Raw genomic sequence first — 24,785 nt, forward strand, 5'->3', positions numbered from 1 at the left:
CCGATTGGCTGGTTCGAGCTTACGCTATGCGCCCATTGGCGGATTTGAAAAACACGTTGGGGAGGGAGTCAGAGGGCCCCGAATAAGAGAGTATAGCATCGCGAGATCAGGGAGAGGCCGGGCTATCCCAGAGCGCCCTGCAGTTCGGAGGGGAAAGACTCCAGATCCCGGCATGCAGCGCGAGGGGCCAGTTCCCAGTCAGCCATGGCTGGAGCGTTGGCTTTCAGCAGTGGGTTTATGCCTGTACGGTGGATGGTAGTTTCCCTGGATGTTTGCCTTAAACAAGTACCACAAATGATTCCCAAAATAATTCTCTTTCAAAATCTTGACATAGAAATATATTGCTATGCATTTTTCCCCTGATAGGACTCAGAAGGAACTTGGCCGGGGTTTCTGGCCATCAAGGAGGGGAGGGGTAAGGCAGCTATGTGCTGCATTTTTTAGGTGGTGTTGATGTTGTTGTTGTTTAACTTGCGTCATAAAAGACTGCATAGAAGGCACAAATATGGTAACAAAAGGTTTATTATGCCTGTTTCTCCAGTCTTATTTTTAATAATTTCAAATACAGTAGAGCTGCAAATCTTTATCCGTATTTGCCAAATGTTAACATCTGCCACATTTACTATTTCTTTCTCTATGTAAATATATATATACACGGCTTTTACATATTACTTTTTGAACCATTTGAGAGCAAGTCTGAGAAATCATGTCCCTTTACCCCTAAATATTTCGGCTCGTATCTTGTAAGAATTCTGTTATGTAACCACACCACAATCATCAGATTCAAGACAACTGAACTTTGATGCGATTACTTATTTATAGTCTGTGTTCAAATTTTGTCAATTGTTATAGTAATGATGTATGCTATATTTTATACATTTCTGAATAAAATGTATTTTCTCGTACTTTTTAAAAAAGCATCAATGTTGGTTATTAGAACCTCAGGATTACGGGCCACTTTGTTGTCTTTTTGCAACTTTTCTGTAAGAAAAGCTGTATTGGCTTATTTTTTACTATAGATAAATTCAAACAATGAACTTCATCCCTTTTCGCAGGTATTTTTGCCAGCCTCACTCATTGTGTAGCAGCTATGAGAGTCATAGGAGGTTGATTCTACTCCCACCTAACCAATCAGCACAGTCCTATCCCCCTAAATGCAAAAATGTGGAAGGTTTTCACCTCCAAACCAGTCAGTCACTGCAAGGCATTCTCTTGGCTACTGTGAATAGTTCTGGGGCAGTCATGTGACCTAAATTCATCCAGTTGGGAAGCCTGTGCCTTTTGTTTAATGATTAGAGGTTGGAAAGCAGGCTCTGTTCTTCTGAACGGAGAGATGTGAGTCCTAGAAATCTGAATTAGACAGTCGTAGAGAAACCAGGATCAACAGCCTGCCTTACCTCAGAAAGCTGCAATTATATGACTTTGAAATTACATCATCCATTTCCTTTGTTGTTTAAGCTCGTTAAATTGTGTTTTCTTTTTTTAATTTATTTTTTGGCTGCGTTGGGTCTTTGTTGCTGCGTGTGGGCTTTCTCTAGTTGCGGCTGGGGGGCTACTCTTTGTTGCGGTGCGCAGGCTCTAGGCGCGCGGGCTCAGTAGTTGTGGCACACAGGCTTAGTTGTTCTGCAGCATGTGGGATCTTCCCGGAGGAGGGCTCGAACCCATGTCCCCTGCGTTGGCAGGTGGATTCTTAGCAGTTGGATTCTTAACCACTGCGCCACCAGGGAAGCCCAAAATTGGGTTTTCTTTTGCTTGCAAATATTGGGTACTATGTGCCCAGAATTGTTCTAAGTGTTTTACCTTTATGAATACATTTAATCTTCACAACTGTGTGAGGTAGTGTTATTATTTGTTCCATTTCACAGAAGAGTGGGTGGTTAAGTAATTGTACAGGTTCTCACAGGAGTAAATGGCAGACAGGATTCAAACCCAGGCCATCTCATTCCAGGATCCGTGTTCTCTGACCACTATTCTGTGCTTGCACCTGAAAATAACCTGAAACAGAAGTAAAATGTCAAAAGTGAAGGTTGCCTTTGAAAGATACAACCTTGTCCTGGGAAAGCATACACCCCCAACTGTTCCTATTGTAGTTTGGATGGAGATTCAGGAGAGAGTCTGTCTGGCCTAAGCCAATCAGTACATTCCATCCCCCAGACACAGGAATTCGGTGATGGAGATGTAACACAATGCAGTAAAATATTTACTGAGACTTTTGTGAGATATCCCCTCTCTTCCAGAGGACTGCGTGCTGCGATGATGTGAGCCTGAGAATGAAGCTGCTCCAGAGAAGCAAACCCAAGTGTGCCCAAGTCTGAATAATTATAGTTTACCTATCAGTCATTCTTTCAAGAACTATGTTCCACTGAAAAAGCAGCCAGTTTAGCCTGCAACTCAAACATTGAACAAATGTTTTCCTCAAGAGACAACCACTGAATTCTGTGGTAAGTGATTTATGCATAATTCCCATTTTGTCACGCATCTTTTAAAAAGACGTGTACTCAAGGGTCAAGATTTAAATTAATAATTCTTATAGTGTCATCAAGGATGTTCTTAAGTGAAGCTGGCCCAAATTCCCTCCCCTCCCTCCATTGCACAAAGGTGAAGAGTAACGATTATTGCTAACTTAGTGTCACTGCCTTGATGCACTGTGTCAGTTTTACCCACCATTGCTTCTGCACCATCGTTGCTATATGATTATTTATTATTCACTAATAATGTCCTAGTTTTTGTTTTTGAAAAGCATTTCCTGGATGACTCAGGATCCACAGGTAATAAAACTGACACAGAACACACAGACACGTAAGATTTGAAAGATGCACACCAAAATGTTAATAGTGGTTAACTTTGAATGGTAAAATTATAATCAATTTCAATTTTTGTTTGGTTTAACCCCATTTTATACAATTTTAAAATGAACAGGTGTTATGTGTCTAAGAAGAAAATGAAATTGTGTATTTTTTAAAATAACAAATGCAGCACCTTTATGTGCAACAAGCATACAGATACTATGCATGGAACCAGAAAATCTCTAAATCTTTATCGAAGACCTAGCTTTAGGATAAAAACAAAACAAAATTCATATTATTTTGTATTTAGGGACCTCGTTATATTTATTTTCCCTTCAATTCGGAGGGAAAGAAGAGATGGGGAGAAAAATGGATGTAGGTGAGTGGGGGAGAAGGGCAGATTTGAAGAAAATCCTGTTCACCCTGGAAACTCCCAACAGCTCCCAGCACATAACGTTATCCAATTAACGTACTTTGAATAAATGCAGGGAAAAAAAAAGGGAAGGAGGCAGCTGTTAGGGACGTGAAGGTTGGGGGGATGCGGTAAGACCTCACCCCAGAGGAAGGTCGCAGCAACTCTGCAAAATGCAGAGGCCCGGGACCGCCCTGGTAAATAGAATTAGAACGGGGAGAGGCCAGGCATTGGAATTTTGTTTAGAGTTCCCACCACCACCACCAAGTGCGCCTAGTATGCTGCCAGGACTGAGACCCTTCCAAAAACTCAAGAAGAAACAGCTCCCCCAGAGACACCCAAAGCCACCCGCGTGCGGGCCACGAAGTACCAAAGAAATGGGGCGGGGCAGACCCTGCGCATGCGCGCGGAGGCTCTGGCGGCGGGACGGGTCGAGGGCGCAGGAGTGCGCAGGCGTGTGCTGCAGGCACTGGGGGCGGCTCCCAAATCACACACCGCCGGAAGGGAGGCCGCAGAGCGCGAGGGCGGTGCGCGATGATGGCATTGCGTAAGGGGACGGTGTGAGAACCCGGATCCCGTGGTGACCCAGTGGCCTAATGGATAAGGCATCAGCCTCCGGAGCTGGGGATTGTGGGTTCGAGTCCCATCTGGGTCGCACGGAGATTAGTTTTGGTGGAGACGAACGCAACGCGTGATGAGCACGAAAGTAGATTTTCAAATGTCGTAATTTCGCTTTCTCCACAGCGATTTCGACGGCTATCCTATTTACAAATTGGGAAATGCATCTCCTAGTTCTAACAGCACTGGAATTGAGACCTTGCAAGTGAAAGCTAAAACCTGACCTAAAAGAGGCGCATTTACTCTTGTTTAGTTTATATTGATCTTTAAAAGAAAAAAGCCTTAGGAAACAGCAACTGCCAACTGGACAGATGGCATCATCTTTTTCTATCTTTTAAAAATGGTTTTCATCATGGGCAGCCACACATGCAAAACTTCCTCCCCATTCTTATCCCAAGGGGTGTGTGATCAGATTCAACTGTTCTGGGTCCAAACATTTATTTCCAGTACTAAGCAGAATATATAAGCAACTGTGTTTTTACCTGTGTTAAAACATACAAATATAATAAATATAATTTATGGTTTCTGTCCCTAAAGTAAAATGAACAATAAATTGTAGTTGGAAAGTAAGGTTTGTGTGTGTGTGTGTGTATTTGCAAATTAGTGTAATAAAAAAATACAATCAGAGTTTCAGTTTGTCAGATTGGTTCAGTTGACTAGCTTGAAAAGTTTAAACTCTTCTAAAACTTGTACAAGAGGAATATCGAGGAGTAAGTCCTACTTCTGAAAAACCACTTACATACTAAGTGCGATGTGGTTTCCTGGATTTCAGCCTGAAAAAGATAAAGGACGTTAGTGGAAAAACCAGTGGAATCAATACATTCTGGAGTTTAGTCACCAACAGTATGCCAATGTTGATTTCTTAGTTGTAACAAGTATACATGGTAATATAAGATGTTAGCATCAGGGGAAACTGAGTGAAGGGTATATGGGAGCCCTCTGTTCTATCTTTGCAACTGTCATGTAAATATGAAATTATTCCAAACTTAAAATTTATTAAAGAAAAAAACCCTAAACAATCAATGGGGAAATTCAGCTGATACCTTTACCCCCCCACCCTTTTTTTTTTTTCTTTTTTGGCCACACCGTGCGGATCTTAGTTCCCCGGACCACCCACCAAACCCGTGCCCCCTGCACTGGGAGCACAGTCTTAACTACTGGATCGCCAGGGAAGCGCCGCCCACCTTTTTTAAGATTAGGAATGTAGTGCTGAATTTAAAAACCGGAACACATTTACAAATAAATAAGCCCAGGACATAATTTCCAGCTGCATTCTTGGTACCTCAGCGCTGACGGCCACATTAGGTCCTTGCTACAGCAAGTACTCAAAAAATCGGAGCTGCATTGTCTCCTGCCTCCTACCTGTAGGCAGCATCTGGGGACAACGGACAGTGACAATGTCTCCGTGGTGCAAAGGCAAGATTGCTCTCATACACAATTCTCAGCCTGCAGACTGGGCGGGACAAACTCCTCACAGGTCCTCCCCTCTCTGGGCTTCTGACTGGCCTGCTCGGCCTCCAGCAAGCTCACCTGACACTCCCACCTCATTTCTCTCTTTCAGCCTCTCCTCTCAGCCCAGCTCCTTCTCTCTGGCAGATGTTTTGTGACTCATTCACCATAGTTCATTTGGCTGAAGTCAATGCCTACTGAATACCCCACATTCAAATCATTCCATGCAAATTCCACATTTTCCTCTTCCCTCACCTCCATCATCTCCCCCGTGTTTTCCCTCTTCTGTCTCACATGAAGAGATGACTCTCCTCCAGTCCCAGGCCAGTCCCTCCCTCTGATTTTGCTTCAAACCCCTCTCTCCTCAGAAAACTTGTCTGACAGTTAGTAAACACTCAGAAGGTAGAAGCCCGTTAATTCCCCCCCCCCTTGACTATGTCTTCGTTTGCCTCTACTGGCTCTTTCCTTTGAGCCCCAAACATTCTACAGATTCTCCAGTCCTTAAAAGCTCACCCTTGGTCCTGGGCACCTGGCATGAGTCCTGGGTCCCTCCCTCCATGCAGTCAGGTTGCCTCAAGGGCGGCTCCTGAGTCCCAAGGGTATCCTTCCCTCCACCTGCCATGTTCTCTTCATTCCTCTGTCTCCGGACACACTCCTCCTAGAGAGGGACCTCTTAATCGGCAAATTTAAGAAATACCTTTCAGTCCTTTTCTTGCTTGACTTTGACCTGAAGTTTGAAATTCTTCTTATTATTTATTTTTGGCTGCGCTGGGTCTTCGTTGCTGCGCGCGGGCGGTGAGCGGGGGTTGCTCTTCGTTGTGGTGTGCGGGCTTCTCATTGCAGTGGCTTCTGTTGTGGCAGAGCACGGGCTCTAGGCCTGCGGGCTTCAGTAGTTATGGCACGTGGGCTCAGTAGTCAGTGGGCTCGCAGGCTCTAGAGCGCAGGCTCAGCAGTTGTGGCGCACGGGCTTAGTTGCTCTGCGGCATGTGGGATCTTCCTGGATCAGGGCTTGAACCCGTGTGCCCTGCACTGGCAGGCAGATTCTTAACCACTGCACCACCAGGGAAGCCTCCGGTCCTTTCTTTTTGAAACACACCCTTTTCCCAGGCTTCCAGAGAAATGTGTTTTTTTCTCCGTTCTCCAGTCAGTTTCTCAGTCTCCTTTGCTAGTTCCATCTTGTTTCCAACAATGGAAACAAATGAGCCCAACCTGAGCAAAGCAAATGAGAATTCATTGGAAAGACATGGGGAAGGGAAGTGCTTACTAAATAGGGGGGCAAAACTGGAGAACCAGTCGTGGGAAGCAGCAAGAATAAGGACACACCAGTGGCCCCCCAAAAGCAAGAAACTGGAAGCACAGTGACTCTCAGAGCCAGGGACACTTGTCAGGAGGCCACCACTGCTGCCACCATTGCCACTTGTCATGCAGCTAGACCTGCAATAAGTGCCTCTGATAGTTTTCTTCATCCTAGGCTCACTTGCTGCAGAATCAAGTTTCCCAGGAAAAGCTTACAATTGGCCCAACTTTCTCCTGTTGATTCATGGGGCCACAAAGGAATCACCTTCCTAGCAATTCTTCCCAAAAGGGGGAAGAGGTAATTCCTTAAAAAGAAAAAAAGGCATGAATGCTAACTAGCCATGCAAAACACGGGCACCCATCCTCAGCACAAATGTTGTACATTTTATTTTGAGTATTCCATATTAATTATTCCACCATGACTGTTGATTTTAGGTGATGTAGACTGTTTTGTGTTTTTTTTCTCATTCAACTTTGTTTTAATGAGTCTCCAAATCCTCTGACAGATGTTTGGTCCAGTTGCTTCCATTAAAAAGTTCTGATTTTAAGAACTAATAACTTAAAATTGCCACACACACACACACACACACACACACACACACACACACAAATGGTCCACAAAATGTTCTCCTTTCCGTCTGAAAGTTTTACGATACATTGTTATCATCAACCAGGCTCATACTATTAAACTTAAATGGCCCTCTGAGACCGTTCTTCCACCACTGATTAAGACTGGGGTGGCAGGTATTGGGGATAACACTCATTTAGCCTTCTGCACTTCTGGGCAGACCTGGTAACCTTGCCATCTTACAATGCACAGGTTAGCCCCATAACAACGAATCATCTGGCCCCTTGTCTAGGAACTGCCTTAGAAGCTTGACAAACAGGGATGGTATGACTATATTATTGATGGACCTCATGAAAAACATTTTAGGGCCTTACTAATTGTCCCCTTTCTTACATCATTTTTCCTTTGTCCCCAAGCAATCTCAGGGGCAACGTGAGGAGTGGGTCGAAGGGCACAATATTAGTATTGTATTAGTCCACATTTTCAAAACTCATTTAAGAATGTCAGAAAGTACACCAGAATTAATATTAAAATACAAGCCAATGATGGTAACATTCAGAATGATCATACGTTTAAATTTTACCGGATTTCAGTATTAAAAACTACAGTAAAGTTGCCATTTTTCTCCACTCCTCTCGAAAAATCCTACAAAAGCACAAGGGGAATTAGCAGAACCACAAACAACACCATCCGTGAAACTAGGAGATATCTGCAACTCCTCAAATAAAGGGAGAAGAAAGGGCTACCAAAAGCAGCGAGGAACCAACACGGATAGACGCCAATTAGAAGAGGATGCTCATGGTCGCAGATCTTAGGAAATGCCAGCAGAGGGCGCTTCTCCAAGGGGAGGGTCGCACCCTGAGAGGCCAAACAATAATCCCTTGTTTGCAGTAAGACTGGGATGTGCGGACAGCGTCAGGTCCTCACAGGGACAGACACGTGTTCTGGGTATGGATTTGCCTGCTTTGCCTGCAGGGCTTCTGCTAGCACGACCATTCCTGGACTTAGACCCTGCCAGAATGTGCAGGTCCAGGAACCAAGGAGAGGAGGTAGGGGTGGCTTCTCCCACTATGACCCCTAATAATTCCCTGGAAGAATCTTTTTGCTTTCCTTGACAGTGATCTGAGACTCAGTGGGTCTAGAGGTTCTAGTGCCCAGTGGAGAGATCTTTAGGCCAGGAAATACTATCATGGTTCCATTCAGTTGGATCTGAGGCTGCCCCTTGGCCATCTGGGACTCCTCAGGCTGCTGAATCAATAGGCAGAGAAGGGGGGCGGTCACTGTTATGAGCTGAATGTTTATGTTACCCCCAAATCGATGGGTAGAAGCCACAGTGTTATGGTATCAGGAGGTGAGGCTTTTAGATGAGGTCAGGAGGGTGGAGCCCCAGGATGGGATTAGTGTCCTTATAAAACGAAGAAGGGTCCAGAGCCCTTTCTATGTCTCTGTCTCTCTCTGTCTCTCTGTTGCGCTCTGTCTGTCTGTCTGTCTGTCTGTCTCTGACATGTGAGAGACAGCAAGAAGGCAGCCATCTGGGAGCCAGGAAGAGAGCTCTCACCAGAGCCCAACCATACTGAGACCCTGATCTCAGACTTCCAGCCCCAGAACTATGAGAAATGAATGTTTGTGGTTTAAGCCGTGCAGGCTGTGGTACTTTGTTATAGCAGCCCCAGGTATGACAGTCCCTGAACTAAGCCTTGGTGAACGATGTGATTACCAATGGGAAAACGGTCTGCTACTTAGTGAAGGAAAGAGGAAATGTCTGGAATCCAAGGATTCACTGGGGGGCACATCTTAGTGTGCCCTTGTCCCAAAGACCCAGTTAATGGGAAAGTACAGCAATCCAATAAAGACAGGATCACCAAGAACTCAGGTCCTACAGGAAAAAAGTTTTGAGTCTCCCTACCAGGCATAGACCCCTGCCCAGCTGAGGGTAAGAGGAACAGGGAATAAATGATGGAAGAAGGCAGTTAAGATGATCAACTTAGACCTTATGGCCATTTGCAGAGGGACCTTCTAACAGCTACATTTATGTTAATTGGATCTTTTACCTTCTCTTTAATTTCTACCTTATATAAAGAGCACTAATAGTTTTGGAATCCATTAATTACTAGCTGTATAACCTTGGGCAAGTTACTTAACCTTTCTCTCATCCCTAAACTGGGATAATAAAAGTATAAGCTCATATGTTTATACAAAGATTTAATACTTGGAACAGTGCTCAGTAGATGGCAGCTATTATTATTGTTATTAGCAATAGATTTTCCTTTACATTTCATTGTAATATTAGACAAGGCAGTTCCCAAATTAAGAAGGGAAAGATTTCCCAATTTTATTATTCATTTCAGAGATGATTTATTGAGCTACAATTGCATATTTATATAGAATGTTCCAAAATTTGTAATTATAATTTTTAAACCCCTCAAAATTAATTTATAAGACATCTCTTTACTATAGTTGACAAAATCATAATAGGAAAAACATCCAGGAGAATGGTAGAGACCCCAAGTTCAGCATAATGATTACCTCTGGGAAGGAAAAGAAATTGGATGTGGGAGGAGCCTAAGGGGCCTTCAACTGTGTGTTAGTTATTTATTACCACAAAACGAATTGCCCCAAAATTTAGCAGCTTAAAACAATGAACATTATTACTCACACTTTCTCTGGACCAGGAATCTGGGGGTGGTTTACCGGGTGGTTCAGGTCTCCCAGGGGGAGGTTTCAGTCAATCTCTGCACTGGGGCTGCAGTCTTATCTGGATGCTCAACTGGGAAAGGATCAGGCTTACTTACTAGCTGTTGGCAGACCTCAGCTTCTCACTGACTGTTGGCTGAAGACTTCAGTTGCTTCCTTGCTGTGGGCCTCTCAGAGACTGCCTGAGTGTTCTCCCAACACAGCAGCTGGCTTCCCCCAGAGGAAATGATCTAAAAGAAAGAGCTAAGAGTTCAGGGTTTTTGTAACCTAGTCTTGGAAGTGTATATTGTCACTTTTTCCATATGCTATTGATCACTCTGACCAGTCCTGCTACAACTACAGGGGACTTGTAGTGGGAAGGGACTACACAAGGTGTGAATACCAGGAAGTAGGGATCACTGGGGACCAGTCATCCTGGAGACTGGCTACCACTAACTATATCTGTAATATTTTAACATTAAAAAAACATGAAGCAAATATGGAAAAAAATATTAAGATTTGATAAAACTGGGAAACTAGGTCATGCTTATGCAGGCATTCATTATATTATTTTCAGTAGTTTTCTCTTTTTTCTTTTTTGGCCACCCTTCACCCTTCACCCTTTGGCCTGTGGGCTCTTAGTTCCTCGACCAGGAGTTGAACCTGGGCCCACAGCAGTGAAAGTGCTGAGTCCTAACCACTGGACCACCAGGGAAGTCCCTCAATAGCTTTCTGAATGTTATTTTCCCCTGAAAAATGCTCAGAGGAAGACAAAGATCAAACAATGATGACAAAGATTCCTGAAGACAATTTCAAGAAACAGACATTTTCACAAAAGCACAAGAAATGGTCCTGGTGAATCAGGAAATTATAAGCTGGGAGTAGACTGAGATGAAAGAACAATAGGATGAACAACAAAAAAGAACTAACTAATAATAATTTCTTAGGATTAAATTCCTTATTGGAAGGAGCCAAATGCATAGTTGATGCTACTGAAAATGAAATCAGGATGAAAAGGAAAAAGACAAATAGATAAAAATGATGGGTGAGAAGATAAAATACGTGGAAGACACAATCAAAAGGTCAGTATTAAGAAAGTAACAAAAGAATAGTAATATTTGTCAGATTCCCAGGATGAAATGTGGATGTATCTGAAGTAAAATGAAGTCTTATTCATTTGAAAGTGAAACATTTGAGGTGTTCCCTGTAAATGAGAAATACCTATAAAGATGATGTCTATGATTGATATTCAACAGTTTGTAAAATTCTCATCAATGCAATACAAAAGTTTTAGAAATATTTGAGAGGAAGAGGCAAATTATCATTATTTATAAATTATACAGTTTTCTACTGGGAAAACCCAAGGGAATCTATGGACAATATTTGAAATATTATTGTATATACACCTATTGGGATATAAGCAATAAATATGGGTATACACAAATCAGTACCTATTCTATACACCTTCCAAAACCAGTTAGAAAATATAAAGGAAAAAAAGATCCTTGCCACATTATCCAGGAAATGTTTAGAGCTTAGGTGAAGAAAATGATAATATTCTCACAGAGGGAAAAGACTCAAAGAAGTGTAGAGATATTCCATTTTCATGGCTAGAAAGACAATACATGACAGTTGTCAATTCCTGTACAAATCTATACATTTAATGCATATTTAATGCAGTTTTAATTTAATGCAAATTCTGTTGGATTTTTTTTAACTTAGCAGAATAATCCTAAAGTTCACATGGGAAAAAATATATATAATAGTCAAAATAATTTTTGAAAAGAGAGATATATTACAAGATCACTATAATTATAACAATGTCCCACTGTTGGCATATAGGCATGGAAATAAACAGATGAAGTAACAGAGAAGAAAGTCTAGAAAGAGACCTACATTTATTAGAAGTTAATACTCTCCACGTTAAAGGTGACAGAGATCTCAAATTTGGGAAAGGATGGATTTATTTACCAATTGAATTAGACAACATTCTAGTTATTTAAGAAAAAAATTAAAATTAGATTCTTACCTGATACTATGTTCCAAAATAATTTCCAGATGGAATCAAGATTTAACTACAAGCACTAGAAAAAATATATATATAAAATTTTGAGTTAGAGAAAGTCTTTCTAAGCATGACACAAAAGACACCAGGGAAATTGTTAAACAAAAGATTGATGGATTTTACTATACAAAATTTAAAAGTTCTATGGCCAAAAAATCACTAAAAAGCTTAAAATCAAATGAAATTCTGCGAAGAAAAATTTCCCATATATATAATGGACAAAGCATTAAAATTCTGAAGCTATAAATAGCTCTTAAAATCATAAAGGAAAATCTGATCATTCTAATAAATAGACAGAGAATATGAACAGGCCATTAAGAAAAGAAATCCAAATGGCTAATAAATCTATGAAAAAATGTACAATGTCACCAGCAATCAAAGAAATATAAATTTTTAGAAAAGAGAAATCTTAAAAAAAAAAACTCTTCAGAACAGAAAGAATATCAAATAATGATGCTTTGATATTCCAATGTGGAGAAATACTCATTATTACACACCTACACTAATTGATGGTCAGTGTAAACTGATACATATCTGGGGAACAATTCAGCAATACGTAGTAAAAATATTGAAATTATCATTTTTTTTTTCCTTTTTAATTTTTTTGGGGCACGACGCGCAGGCCCAGTAGCCATGGCTCACGGGCCCAGCCGCTCTGCGGCACGTGGGATTCTCCCGGGTCGGGGTACGAACCCGTATCCCTTGCATCGGCAGGCGGACTCTCAACCACTGCGCCACCAGGGAAGCAGGGAATCCCTCATATCTTCTCACTCAGGAATGTAATAGTCTAGGAATTCAGTCATTAAAAATCATCATGGAAGTCTATATTTATTGAAATGAAAAGACGTTACCGTATCATTAAAAAATTTAAAACCTGTCATAAAATATGTATATACCATGTTCCCATTTTTATATAAAGAAATTATGTAACATATTTAAATGTACATATACGTATAGGAGAAAAGTCTGGAAAGTTTCTGAGCTTTATTTTTTTTTTTGGCCGCAGCGCACTGCTTGCCGGATTTTTTTTCCCCATCAGGGATTGAACCAGGCCCTCAGTAGTGAAAGTGAGGAGTCCTAACCACTGGACAGCCATGGAATTCCCAAAAGTCTGGAAATTGATCCATCAAAATATTTGTAGCAGTTTTTTCTAGATAATAGGATTATAGCTGATTTTTTTCTTAACTGTAATATCTAATTATTCTGCTATGAATATGCATTACTCATATACATTTTAAAAGCTTTTATAAATGGATGGAAGACATCACAAAAAAATAACCAATAGATTCAACCATATAAACTGTAACATTTCTTTTTTTTAAGAACAATTTGTTCTTTTTTTAAATGTTTAAACATTTTAAAATTTATTTATGGCATGTGGGATCTTAATTCCCCGATCAGGGATTGAACCCTTGCTTTTTGTAGTAGAAGCAGGGAGCCAGGGAAGTCCCAACAGTAACATTTCTTATTTAAGATATCAAAAATTAGGGCTTCCCTGGGGACGCAGTGGTTGAGAGTCCGCCCGCCGAGGCAGGGGACGCGGGTTCGTGCCCGGGTCCGGGAGGATCCCACGTGCCGCGGAGCGGCTGGGCCCGTGAGCCATGGCCGCTGAGCCTGCGCGTCTGGAGCCTGTGCTCCGCAACGGGAGAGACCACAACAGTGGGAAGCCCGCGTACCGGAAAAGAAAAAAAAATTAATAGATCAGGGACTTCCCTGTTGGCACAGTGGTTAAAAATCTGCCTCCCAATGCACGGGTTTGACACGGGTTTGATCCCTGATCTGGGAGATTCCACAGGCCTCAGAGCAACTAAGCCCATGAGCCACAACTACTGAGCCTACTGAAGCCTGAGAGCCTAGAGCCCATGCTCTGCAATGAGAAGTCCGTGCACCACAAGGAAGAGGAGCCCCTGCTCGAGGCAACTAGAGAAACCCATGAGTTGCAATGCAATGAAGACCCAACGCAGCCAAAAATAAGTTTAAAAAAAAATCTAGTAGATCAAACTATACAACACTTCAACACCACAGAACACCTCCCCCTCTGTATTCTTTCCAGTCACTACCCCTCCCCAGGATAACCATATCCTGACTTTTAACTCCATAGATTAATTTTGTCTATTTGTGAATTTATAGAAATAAAATTACATAGTATATAGTCTTTTGTGTCAGACTTCTTTTACTTGATATCATGCTTATGAAATTCATCTATACTTTGCTTTTGTAATTGTAGCTCATTTAATTTCATTGCCGTCTAGCAATGATTATGGTTCACGATTTTGTCCCCAGGAGACATCGCAATGTCTGGAGACAGTTTAGATCGTCAAAACTGGAGGTGGGGGGCGCTACTAGTATCCAGTAGATGAAGCCAGAGATACCGGTTAACAATGCATGACAAAGAATTATCTCTTGCCCAAAATGTCAATAGTGCCGAGGTGGAGAAACCCTGCTCTCGAGTATCTCAGCATGTCTCAATACACTCATTCCTTTGTTAACGGGGACACGGAAAGTTTTACAACAGCAAAAATTGAAAACAGCCTAAAATGTTCACAAATCATGGTTTGTCTAAATGAGAACATACTATGGACTTATGAGATTTTGTATCTACAAAGAGTTTGTAATAATATTTTAATTTTCATTGAATAAAAGCTGAATACAAAATTGTATACCTGACAGGTGAAATGGGGAAGTGCCCTTGTCACGGTGTCATGTGAACAACACAGGATCCAAAATAGTGTTAGTCCTCTGATGGCATCGGTGTGAAATGGTATCTAAGAAAGAGCCTGGAAGGAAAAACATGGGAATATTGCAGTGATTGTTGTTGTTTTTTCCTTTTATTAATTAATTAAGGGTGCGTTGGGTCTTGGTTGCTACACGCGGGCTTTCTCTAGGTGCGGTGAGCGGGGGCTATTCTTTGTTGCTGTGCATGGGCTTCTAGGCACGTGGGCTTCAGTAGTTGTGGCATGTGGGCTCAGTAGTCGTGGCTCGTGGGCCCTAGAGTGCAGGCTCAGTAGTTGTGGCGCACGGGCTTAGTTGCTCCACGCATGTGGGATCTTCCCAGACCAGAGATCGAACCCGTGTCCCCTGCATTGGCAGGCGGATTCTTAACCACTGCGCCACCATGGAAGTGATTGATGGTGGTAGTTCTTGTGTCTACTCTGTTTTTATTTTCCAAATTTTTCATTACAGTAACGTAGAGTTATAGGAAAACAAAATCAAGAATTAAAAAGCAGCTACTTAGGGAATTCCCTCGAGGTCCGGTGGTTAGGACTCGGTGCTTTGACTGCCGAGGGCCTGGGTTCGACCCCTGGTCGGGGAACTAAGATCCCACAAGACGAGTGGCATGGTCAATATATTTTAAAAATTAAATAAATAAAATTAAAAAATAAAAAGCAGCTACTTACCATTGTCTGTGGAGAGTCCACCTGTAGTGCATCTCAGCATCTTCCCCCATTGGGGCTCCTTCCCTAGTGTGCCGCCATGCTTCCTGGGCCTGGGTAGATTCACATGCTCTCTTGTACCCTGGTGCCATTGCATGTGCTATTGTCTCAGCCTGCACTGCCTGCCCTCCCTGGTCTATCGGGTGAGTGCCAGTCATTCTTCAAACCAGAGTTTATGTGATGTATCCTGTAGCCTTTTAATACTGCACTTAACACTATAACGGAACGTTATTCCCCACAGCAGTCTGTGAGCCACTTGAGGGGAGGATTTGTGTCCCAGTATTCCAGGACCTAGGCTGGTGCCTGTAGGAGTAAACCTAGCAGCTATCTGTGAAAGCCTGAAGAATCTGGGGAGACCTCGGCCCCAATCAGGATGGTCCTGAACTCGAACTAGAACATGACCCTAATTTACCTAATGGGAGCCAGAGCTACAGTATTGTACTCCTTTTGAAGAAAGATGATGACGACGGGTATTTCCAGCTTCTAAAACGCCTGGCACGTGGTGTTTCTTTGTTTTTGTTTTTGTTTTTCCTTGGCCGTGCTGTGCAGCTTGTGGGATCTTAGTTCCCCAACTAGGGGTTGAACCTGGGCCCTGGCAGTGAAAGCGCCAAGTCCTAACCACTGGACCTCCAGGGAATTCCTGGGACACATAGTGTTTTGATACCAAGTGGTGGGCTGCAATTTAATTCTGACAGTAACCACCCAGAGTGGGCGCAGGCCTCACTAGTTAAAGGGCAGATGACCCAGAACAAGACTGCCCTCATTTCAGACAGCTGGGTATAAATCTAGGGGGTTCTCAAGGCTCCTCTCAGGCTTGATCATTCTCTACAACAACTCACAAAACTCAGGAACATGCTCTACTTACGATCAAAGTTTTATAATAAAGGATACAAATCAGACCCAGCCAAATGAAGAGACACATAAGGCAAGATCTGGGAGGGCCCCAGAGGCTTCAGGGTTTTCTCTCCATGGATCACAGTGCATCACCCTTCTAGCACATCAATGTGGTCACTGACCAGGAAGCTCCACTGAGTTGTCAGTGGGTTTCATTAAGCAGGCATGATGGATTAAATCATTGACCATCTGATTGAACCCAATCTCCAGCCTCTCTCCGCCCCCTGGAGGTCAGACAGGCTCAAAGTCCCAACCCTCTAATTACATGGTTGGTCTTTCTGATAACCAGCTCCCAGCCCTAAGCTATCAAGGGGCCCTCCAAGAGTCACTGCATTAGCATAAACTCAGGTGTGATCCAGGAAGCTCATGACTCATTAAGACGCTTCCATCACTTGGGAAATTCTAAGAGTTAGAAGCTCCATGCCAGGAACCTGGCGCAAATCCTTTACTATACAACACACAGTAGATGCTCAACAATTATTTGCAAAGCAGAAAAGATACACTCAAAATGCCAGAAATTGGCAGGGGAGAGGAAGGCAATTAGGCTCTTAGGTTCTTCCACCTGACACGTGGAAGATAGGCATGTAAAGGTGGACATATTAGGTTATGAGAAACAAATACCTTTAAACATTCCAGTTGTAGGACGAACTCCCGGCGCTCTGGCTTATATTACTAAGCACTCTGATGATAATTTGGCTTCCCAGGTGACTTGTTTTTAGAAAGAGAACGCTAGCCAGGCTGACACAAGCCTGCAGGTCTGCCTGAGTCGATTTCTTGTTGTAAATTAATAAAGTAGCATTCTGACTTACATAGTTCAGTCTCTTTGAGCTCTCTGTGCTTTCCACCATGAATATCTGTGCTTCTGCTCCTGCAAGCCATGTGCTGCCCAGGACACAGCCTTGGACCCTGGCAAGTTCTTCCAGGCTGGTGCCACCCTGGGAGCCTCTAGGAGCCTTCCAGTCAGCTCTCTGCCTCTACATTTCAGGGTGTGGGCTTCAGGGCATTCACAAAATTCCTGCAACAGAAGAGTTTCGGAACACCCCAAAATGGACCTGGGTGTCTTGAATATTATCTCAGGCAGCTATGTCTGAGATGTGGTTGTAACTGAGAAAGCTTAAGCCTAGTTAGTTTTATTCCACTTGACTTGAAGGGTATGCAAAAGAAGGGGATCTAAGGACATCTATAAATTATAAACCCCAAAGCACGAATTTCACAGTGTTTTTTGGTCTTGGCCAGAATCTGGAGACACTGACTCTGGTGTACCCAAGCCTTGAAGTGACTGAAGAGATATACTCTTTTGGAGGAAATAGAGAATTCGCTCCTCTAAAACTCAAATGAGGGAAGATTAGCCCACCTTCAACTGCAATTTGATTTAGTGCTCAACAGGCAATCTCCTCTAATTAATAATTAGACCTCTGAATCACCTTTGCTATATCCTCTCTATTACAAATTAATAAGTGACATTCTGGTTTATACATCTGCTTTTTATGAGTTTGGTTAACGTGAGTTGGTCCCACAAATCTAATCCATTGACAAAACTGAGTTTCAAGCTGAGGAAAGTTGAGAACCAGACTACAGACATAGTGACCCCCTCCAACATATTGTCAGCCTATGACTAGACAGCCAACTCCTCCCTAGAACACATTTATCTCACCACATCCCTCAAACCAACACACACCGAATTCAGAAACCTGTTCTACAGTATCCCTGAGTCACGTTCTCTTTGGATACCCCCAATGGCCAGGACCTCATTGTCACAACATCTCAAAACAGCCTGCTTTCTTGGAGATCTCAGTTGTTAGAATATTGTTTCTTAAACTGAAATTAAATCTGTCACTTCATAACTTCTACTTACTGGTTCTTTCCCAAAATATAACAAATGTTTTTCTGTGCCTAGGCTGCCTATTCTCAGTTCCTCCAAAAGAACTTGACCATGATGGATTCCAGCCCTCTCACCACCCAGTTGTTTTCCTTCTAGCTTTCCAGTGTCTTTCTTGAAAACATGATCCCCCCCCGCCCCAGATCTGATCGGTCCACTAGCACAATTATCTTTGAGACATAAGATATTAGTGCAGCAAGTTTGTTATTTCTTTTAGCAGTTGCATCTCACTGTTGGCTCATGAGCTTCAGATAAAAATGCCTTCATCTCAATGCATTTCCCCTTCCTTTTGGATTTGAAGCTGTTGAAATGAGATACATGTCGGTAAGGCTGTGGGTTTACTATGGTGAGCTTACTTCCCCCTTTGGTGAATGCTGTTTCTGTTCAGTCTGAGGGACAGGGTCCTTAGCTCAGGACAAATATACAGAGCCATTTCAAGAATTCAGACCTAAGTAGTGAATGAGTTTTTCTTAGAAAAAAAAAAATCCACCTTTCTTGAGGAAATGAGCCATCATTAGAGAGCTGGGAAGGATTTTTACTTTTTTATTCTCTAGCTCCTGGTGGGTAAAAGGTACTCGCATGGGCTTGATGAATCTAGCCAACCTGCTACCAATTTCAGCTGGGGACAGGGGGAGGGAAAAGAAAAGCTATTTTACTGAGGCTTTTTTCCTTTCTGATTCTAAAATATAAATATTGTATATATAGTAAAACAGTGTAACCAGACCTAGGATGTAGTGACTTGGTTCCTAGGACTCAGAATCCCTGAGAAAATCTGGGATGAATTTTCTGTCATCTGGAATCTCCTCCTTTCCACAAGCCCAAACTGTCTTAAGCTCTAATTTGCCTATTTGTTGTTGACTTAATCTAGACAAATCTCCCTATCACTCACACTCCCCCACCCTCTCCTCCACCCAACCCCAGCCCGCAAACCCACACGGGTTTAAAGTGTAGGTTTTGATGCTCTCATTGCCCACAGATCGCAGGACAGACGTTCCCAGGGACAACTTTGAGAGGCCACGTGCTCGTCCCCCTAAGGAGGTGGGAGAAATCCCTGCAGCTCGGTTTTGTTCCAATGGTCTGTTCAGTGAGTGATTCCCGTTTCCCCAAAGGCTGCCCCTCATTAGCATGAACGGGGGTGGGGGGGGTGGAGAAGGGGTGGGGGGAGAGAAAGAGCAAAAGCCCAGGCTCACTTTTAGAGCCTGGGAACCGTGTCTACAAACATGACAGCTAGAGCTTTCTGGCTCCTCTGTTTGATCGTTGGATCATCTCCCGAAGCCCCAGTGGCGGAGAGAAAAGGTAAGATCGATGAAACGCTGAGCCCTGGGAGAGGGACTAGGATCCAGGGGCGAGCTGGGGAGAGGGCGCGATGAAGGGCGGGACGAGAAAGGGGTCAGGGCTGGCCAGAGAGGAGATTCCAGGTCCGTGTTCGTGTTCGAAAGGAGCAAAATGTGTCCCCAAGATTGTGTGTGTCTTGGCAGCCTTTATCGGAATGAAGCCAGTTGTTCAGCTACTGAAATGATCTCGAGCGAGCCGGGCAGGCTGGAGAAACTTTGCATGTTAAGTAGTTGCTCCATCACAGAGGAGGGAAAGTGTCAAAAGGGGTCGTGGCGCGCCTTTCGGGAGCCGTGCGGGCCGGGCTCGCGGGACGCGGCGGGCGGCGGGCGCCCGGAGGAGCGCGGGGTCCGCCCAGCGCCCGGGTCCCCGTCCCACCGGCGATCAGAGGAGCTGGGTGCGCCCCGCCGGGGCTGGGAGCGGAGGGAGCCGAAATCGGACCTTTCTCCCCTCTCCCTGCAGCCGCAACCAATGGCCTTGGGACACCTGAGTCTTTAAAACACACACACACACAATTTCATGCCTGAGATGAAAATTACTGAGGGAATGAAGAAATAAGAGGTTCTCTGCGGGGAGGTGTTTTTTGTCTGGCTTTTATTTGGATGTTCTGTTTGATTCACTATCTCTGGGAAAAATACCTTCCGCACATCACAGGGTAATTTACTTTGGGTTATTTTTTCCACATGAAAATTGAATGACTTCAGTGGCATTTAACCCAAATATCAGACAATCTTTCCCATGACAACAGATGGTGATATCAATGGGGAAGCAGTTGTGAGGTCAACAGTTGACAGTCAGGAATTGGATATCCACCAGAACTTTATTCAGCTGTGTATGGGCAACATTGAACATAATGAGCCAGAATCAACCTCTCTGCAAAAACATGAACTATAACCAGCTATTATTGCTGGGTGAAAGCTGATTTTAAAGGACACTGTCAATTTGGTAAGATAAATCACTTTAAGTGAAGTGTTGCAAGAACTGCAAATGGGCAGACCAAGCTCTTCGATGCCAGAGAGAAATGCTGAAAACCAGCCGTTAAAATAATAGAAAAAAAAAAAAAAAAAGATGGGCTCTTGTGCTCGTCTGGAGGACGCTGGGACCCAGGCAAACGGGGAGGTGATATTGTGTAACTGGGCATGGAAAATGGCCCAGCTTCTAAGCTTGCTGAAGTTTGCTCACCAACCTGCCTGCAGAGCTGGGGAAAATCACTAATAATTTCAAAAATTTGTTTTCATGCCGTTTGCCATTTAGGAGCTTTTCCTCCACCACGGGAAGGGGTGGGGGTCGGGCAGTGTAAGCGATGCGGGTGCTTTTACACTTAACCAGAGGCCTCTGCGCCCAGCCACGCTTTAAACCTCCTTCGAAGCTGTGGTTTACTACTAAGTGGTGTCCAAGAAGCCAGATAAAAATCCACTCACAGATGCTCGACTCTGCACAGACCAAGATGACAGTGTAAACACGGATGGGAAAACCAAATAGTCCTGTTGTCAGGGGCGCTTAAACAATTAGGAGAACCTGTAATATGAGACCTTTCCCCCGGGGGTTTGCTCTTGGTACTTTCTCAACAAACTGTACATAGCAAAAAGGCGGATGTTTACAGATATATTAAAGAAAGGGCAAAAGAGTTTGTTATTTAACCAAAGTTGTCAGTTATCTTTAGCCCTAGAACAAATAGGTGGTTTTAATCTGAAAAGGTATTGATTTGCAAAGCTTCCTTAACAAAATGAAATGTTACCAAGTGGTGAGAAAAATGTTCTTAGCTGCCCTCATTCTTAGAGGGCAAGACCCTCATCTCCGTCTTCTTGGGGCCTAGGAAACCTGTGCTCACCACAAGCCGGGGCGCCTTCCTCTTCCCCCTCCCGTTCTCTTTCCTTCACTTCCACGTCTGCTGCCCTCTCCACGTCGCCTCTCGCAGGTGTACGCTACGTTTACATTGTCCCCCATCTCCTCTTCCCTCCCAGAGCCATTTCTTCTTCCCCCCAGTCGGCCTCTCCTCCCCTCCACAGCCTCATCTCTGCCCGCCTTCCCTCCTCTCTCAGCCTCCCCGGCCTCCCCTCCCCTCCCCTCCCCTCCTCTCGGCCTCCCTCCCCTCTCTTCTCTGACTCTCCCCTTCCCCCCACCCCCCCCCGTCCCCTTCCCTCCCCTCTCAGTCTCCCCTTTCCCCACCCCTCCCCTCTCCTCTCAGCCTCCCCGGCCTCTCCTACCCTGACGGCCTCCCCGGCCTCTCCTCTTCTCTCCCTACAGCCTCGCCGCCCCACAACCGGAAGCCCGACCCCGGCGGCGGCCCGAGTGCGGAGACGCCTGGGCCCCGGCCGCAGCCGGTCCCCGAGACCCCGCGGCGGCCGCGCGCAGCCGAGGCCGCTCCCCGCGCCTGGTCCGACCTGCGGCGCCGGAAGCCCCAGCCGGCCGCCGAGAACCGGGCCGGCTTCCGGGAAGCCGCGCGCGCGCCCGCCGGCCCGCCGAGCCCGCGCCTCTCGCAGGCCGAGAACCGTGCGTCGCCACGCCGCGTGCCCGCGCTGGAGGACTCCCCGCGGCGCGCGCGCGCCCGGGCCCTGCGCCTCCCGGTCGCGCGGCCTCCCTCGCGCGCCGCCGAGGCCCCAGCCGGCCCCGCCCATCCCAACCGGCCGCGCGCCGCCGCGCCGCCCCCGGGACCCGCGCCCGCGCCGCCGCCGCGCCTCAGCCCCCAGAGGAGGGAGGATGCGGAGCTCGGCGCCGAGCCCTGCGCGCGCGCCTGCAGGGCGGACTTGGATGAGCACGAGTCCTATTGCGCCAGCGAGTTCGGTGAGCCCCGCCCGCAGCTCCTCCCGGGCCCGGGCGGCCGAGCCCAGGCCGCGGGGCGAGCCTTTCCGAGCCGAGAGCGCCGGGCTGTGCATCGGGACCCCTAAACCAGACCCTAGAGAAACCCACCCACTCGGTCCTGCAGGCCCCAGAGCCGTGTGGACTATTTCGTGATTTGTTAGAAACGCACTGGGGAGAGAAAGAGGATGTGAGAGCTTTGCATTTCTCCAAACTCTTTGTTTTTTGAAAGCAGCAGTCAACGGAATCGTGCATGATGTGGACGTCCTCGGCACAGGGATCCGGCTGGTGACTCTGCTGGTGGACCGGGACGGGCTGTACAAGATGAACCGCCTGTACATCACTCCGGATGGGTTTTTCTTCCGAGTCCACATATTAGCCCTAGACTCCTCTAGTTGCAATAAGCCATGCCCAGAATTTAAACCTGGTATTGAAACTGATCTAAGTGATCATTTTATATATGTTCTTTATGTCACCATTGTAACTTTGACATGCCACAGCCCGGTCTCTATCGGTTACCCCAGTACCTTTTTTTTGGGGGGGGGGGCTATTCTAAAATGAATAGAATTTAGAAGACAGGTATTATTTCGGCCACTCTGTGATTTAAATTCCATCAGCGCCTCCGGTTAAAGATGGGAACTGAGCGGATTGGCACAAAGCAAACACTCAATATGTGTTGACAAAGTGGAGTGAATGACGAAACACCGTTACCAGACGGGATGCCTAAGGGGCATTTTAAACTGAGTTTAGAGACGTCTTTTGCTGGGCGCGTGTGTTTGCTGGGGGGGGGGGCGCGGGTAATGCCCACTCCCACGTCTTTCTAGAGATGTGCTCTGTTAAATCCTGCTGGCACTGCTGTGATTAGGACCTGTGTTTCTAGTGCTGGCTGTTTACAGGCTGAGTAATCTGATTATCTTATAAAGGTCACTAGGCTATTTCCACCTGCTGTCTGAGGTTTAAATGTCTGAGATTCAGCATGTTTAGCAAGATAAGAGATTCAAGCTTAGGCATTTCTTAAAAGCCTTACATTTTCTTATTGTTACGTGGTATTTGAAAGATAACTATGAATTTATATTTTGGCTTTTTTTTTTTTTTTTTTCCAGGCAGCAGGTATATTGTGATGGGCCACATCTACCATAAGAGAAGGCAGCTACCTACAGCTCTGCTTCAGGTGCTGAGGGGGCGCCTCCGACCAGGAGATGGACTTCTCAGGAGCAGCAGCAGCTATGTGAAAAGATTTAACCGGAAAAGGGATGGGCAAGTGCAAGGGGCAATTCACACCCAGTGCATTTGAAACATACCAGCCTGGCATTTCTGGATCATAAGAGACTTGGAATTCAGCAGCAAGACAGGAAAGGCCTATCATTAAGTAATCGGATTTTCCTTTAGAACAGGGCACACAGCTCCTTTAGGAACTAGTTGCAAAGTGCCAACTCTCATCTTCAAGTTGTCACTTTTTTACAAAATGCTTCTGAAATGGTTATGCTTCTGAGCTCTGTGGTGAAGTTATTCAGCTGGTGTGCTAGTTACTCACACAAGCTCAGATAACGGACCTGTCCAGTTAACAGATCACTGCTTCATGTTGTTTATTTTTAATTATTTTAATTTAAATACATTCTTCAGTAGAAATAGTTCACAAAAACATTTCCTTGATTTTAAATATACAATTTTGAATAGTTTATATAATGTATCAAACCAAATTTTATACTAAAACCATCACATTTTAAATTCTGTACATAACAGTAAGTGCACTAGTCAGACGTATGAAATGTCATTTAGATCACATTTAGATCAAACACTAAAGTTAGAGCCCGAGACAAGTATTAAAGTTTTACATTTAGAGTACTGAAGGGCTTATTCAAGCAAACAAATGTTTGTTCAAACAAGTGTTCCTGATGTACCGAAATATAAGATAGTTTATTTTCATGCCTCCCTGCTTCTAAAATCGTATGTTTTGTGCCATACTGGCAGCTATCCCAATACCAAACATATTCTGGGTGTATCTGATGTCATTTTTCTATTAAGACCAAGTATCATGTTTGTGTTTGTAAAGCAGTAAATCTTTCTGTGAAATCAGATCTTGGATGCACCTGGTTTTTTCAGCCTCACTGAGCCCCAAAAGGTTTGGGAAAAAGCATTTCTCAAACTTACTCCAAAAACCCTGGAACCAATATTTAATGACGGCTTGCAAGCACGTGAATTTTAAACGTTTTCCAGTTGGCTTGAAAAAAGATTTAATCATGAACTGAATTTATTATTGATTTTATACCTCAGCCCACAAAGACATTAACAATTTTTTTCAGAAGACCAAGCTGTGCTTTAATTTGAAACACTGTGAATAGAGACACTGATAATCCATGGTTGAAGATTACTGCCTAAAGACAGACAGAAAAAAGAACTCCACTGAAGAGACAAAAACAGTCCATTTGGTCTCAGATGAGATTCACTCTGAAGCTCAGGATGTGTCATTCGTCTGTAGTGGCACAGAGTCTTTAAAGGCCTCGCAGAAGCACTATATACACACAGGATGTCAGGACAGCACAGAGAGACTGTAAGACATAACAACTGATTGCGACGGGA

General features: G+C 44.5%; 1 protein-coding gene, 1 long non-coding RNA gene and 2 other non-coding genes across 5 annotated transcripts; 2 read left to right on the forward strand and 2 right to left on the reverse strand.

The window, feature by feature from the left end:
• Window positions 1-3,780: 3,780 nt before the first annotated feature.
• On the forward strand, window positions 3,781-3,853 carry TRNAR-CCG (transfer RNA arginine (anticodon CCG)). The gene has a single exon. It is a non-coding gene; the product is annotated as a tRNA-Arg (tRNA).
• Window positions 3,854-5,864: 2,011 nt separating this feature from the next.
• Window positions 5,865-11,887, reverse strand: LOC136793271 (uncharacterized). Its single transcript, XR_010838331.1, has 3 exons — window positions 11,832-11,887; window positions 9,922-10,053; window positions 5,865-6,474 (listed from the first exon to the last, which is right to left on the reverse strand). It is a non-coding gene; the product is annotated as an uncharacterized lncRNA (long non-coding RNA).
• Window positions 10,445-10,517, reverse strand: TRNAE-UUC (transfer RNA glutamic acid (anticodon UUC)). The gene has a single exon. It is a non-coding gene; the product is annotated as a tRNA-Glu (tRNA).
• A 7,351-nt stretch (window positions 11,888-19,238) lies between the features above and the next one.
• On the forward strand, window positions 19,239-24,281 carry C19H17orf58 (chromosome 19 C17orf58 homolog). Of its 2 annotated transcripts, XM_059046995.2 has the most exons (4): window positions 19,239-19,370; window positions 21,654-22,190; window positions 22,441-22,632; window positions 23,309-24,281. In XM_059046995.2, the coding sequence occupies exons 1-4, from the start codon at window positions 19,295-19,297 to the stop codon at window positions 23,497-23,499; spliced, it is 996 nt and encodes a 331-aa protein (XP_058902978.1). In that variant the 5' UTR covers window positions 19,239-19,294; the 3' UTR covers window positions 23,500-24,281. The 2 variants fall into 2 exon arrangements, with proteins under 2 accessions (XP_058902978.1, XP_066878125.1); XM_067022024.1 differs by lacking the exon at window positions 21,654-22,190.
• Window positions 24,282-24,785: the final 504 nt, after the last annotated feature.

Source organism: Kogia breviceps, chromosome 19, assembly GCF_026419965.1.
Source record: "Kogia breviceps isolate mKogBre1 chromosome 19, mKogBre1 haplotype 1, whole genome shotgun sequence".
NCBI classification, from domain to species: domain Eukaryota; kingdom Metazoa; phylum Chordata; class Mammalia; order Artiodactyla; family Physeteridae; genus Kogia; species Kogia breviceps.

What these genes read in the sequence shown, in the direction of transcription:
- C19H17orf58 (XM_059046995.2), top strand. Translation starts at nt 19,295, where the DNA reads ATGACAGCTAGAGCTTTCTGGCTCCTCTGTTTGATCGTTGGATCATCT. An exon ending in CCCAGTGGCGGAGAGAAAAG is followed by an intron (nt 19,371 to 21,653) that starts GTAAGATCGATG and finishes CTCTCCCTACAG; the next exon opens with CCTCGCCGCCCCACAACCGG. An exon ending in ATGCCCAGAATTTAAACCTG is followed by an intron (nt 22,633 to 23,308) that starts GTATTGAAACTG and finishes TTTTTTTTCCAG; the next exon opens with GCAGCAGGTATATTGTGATG.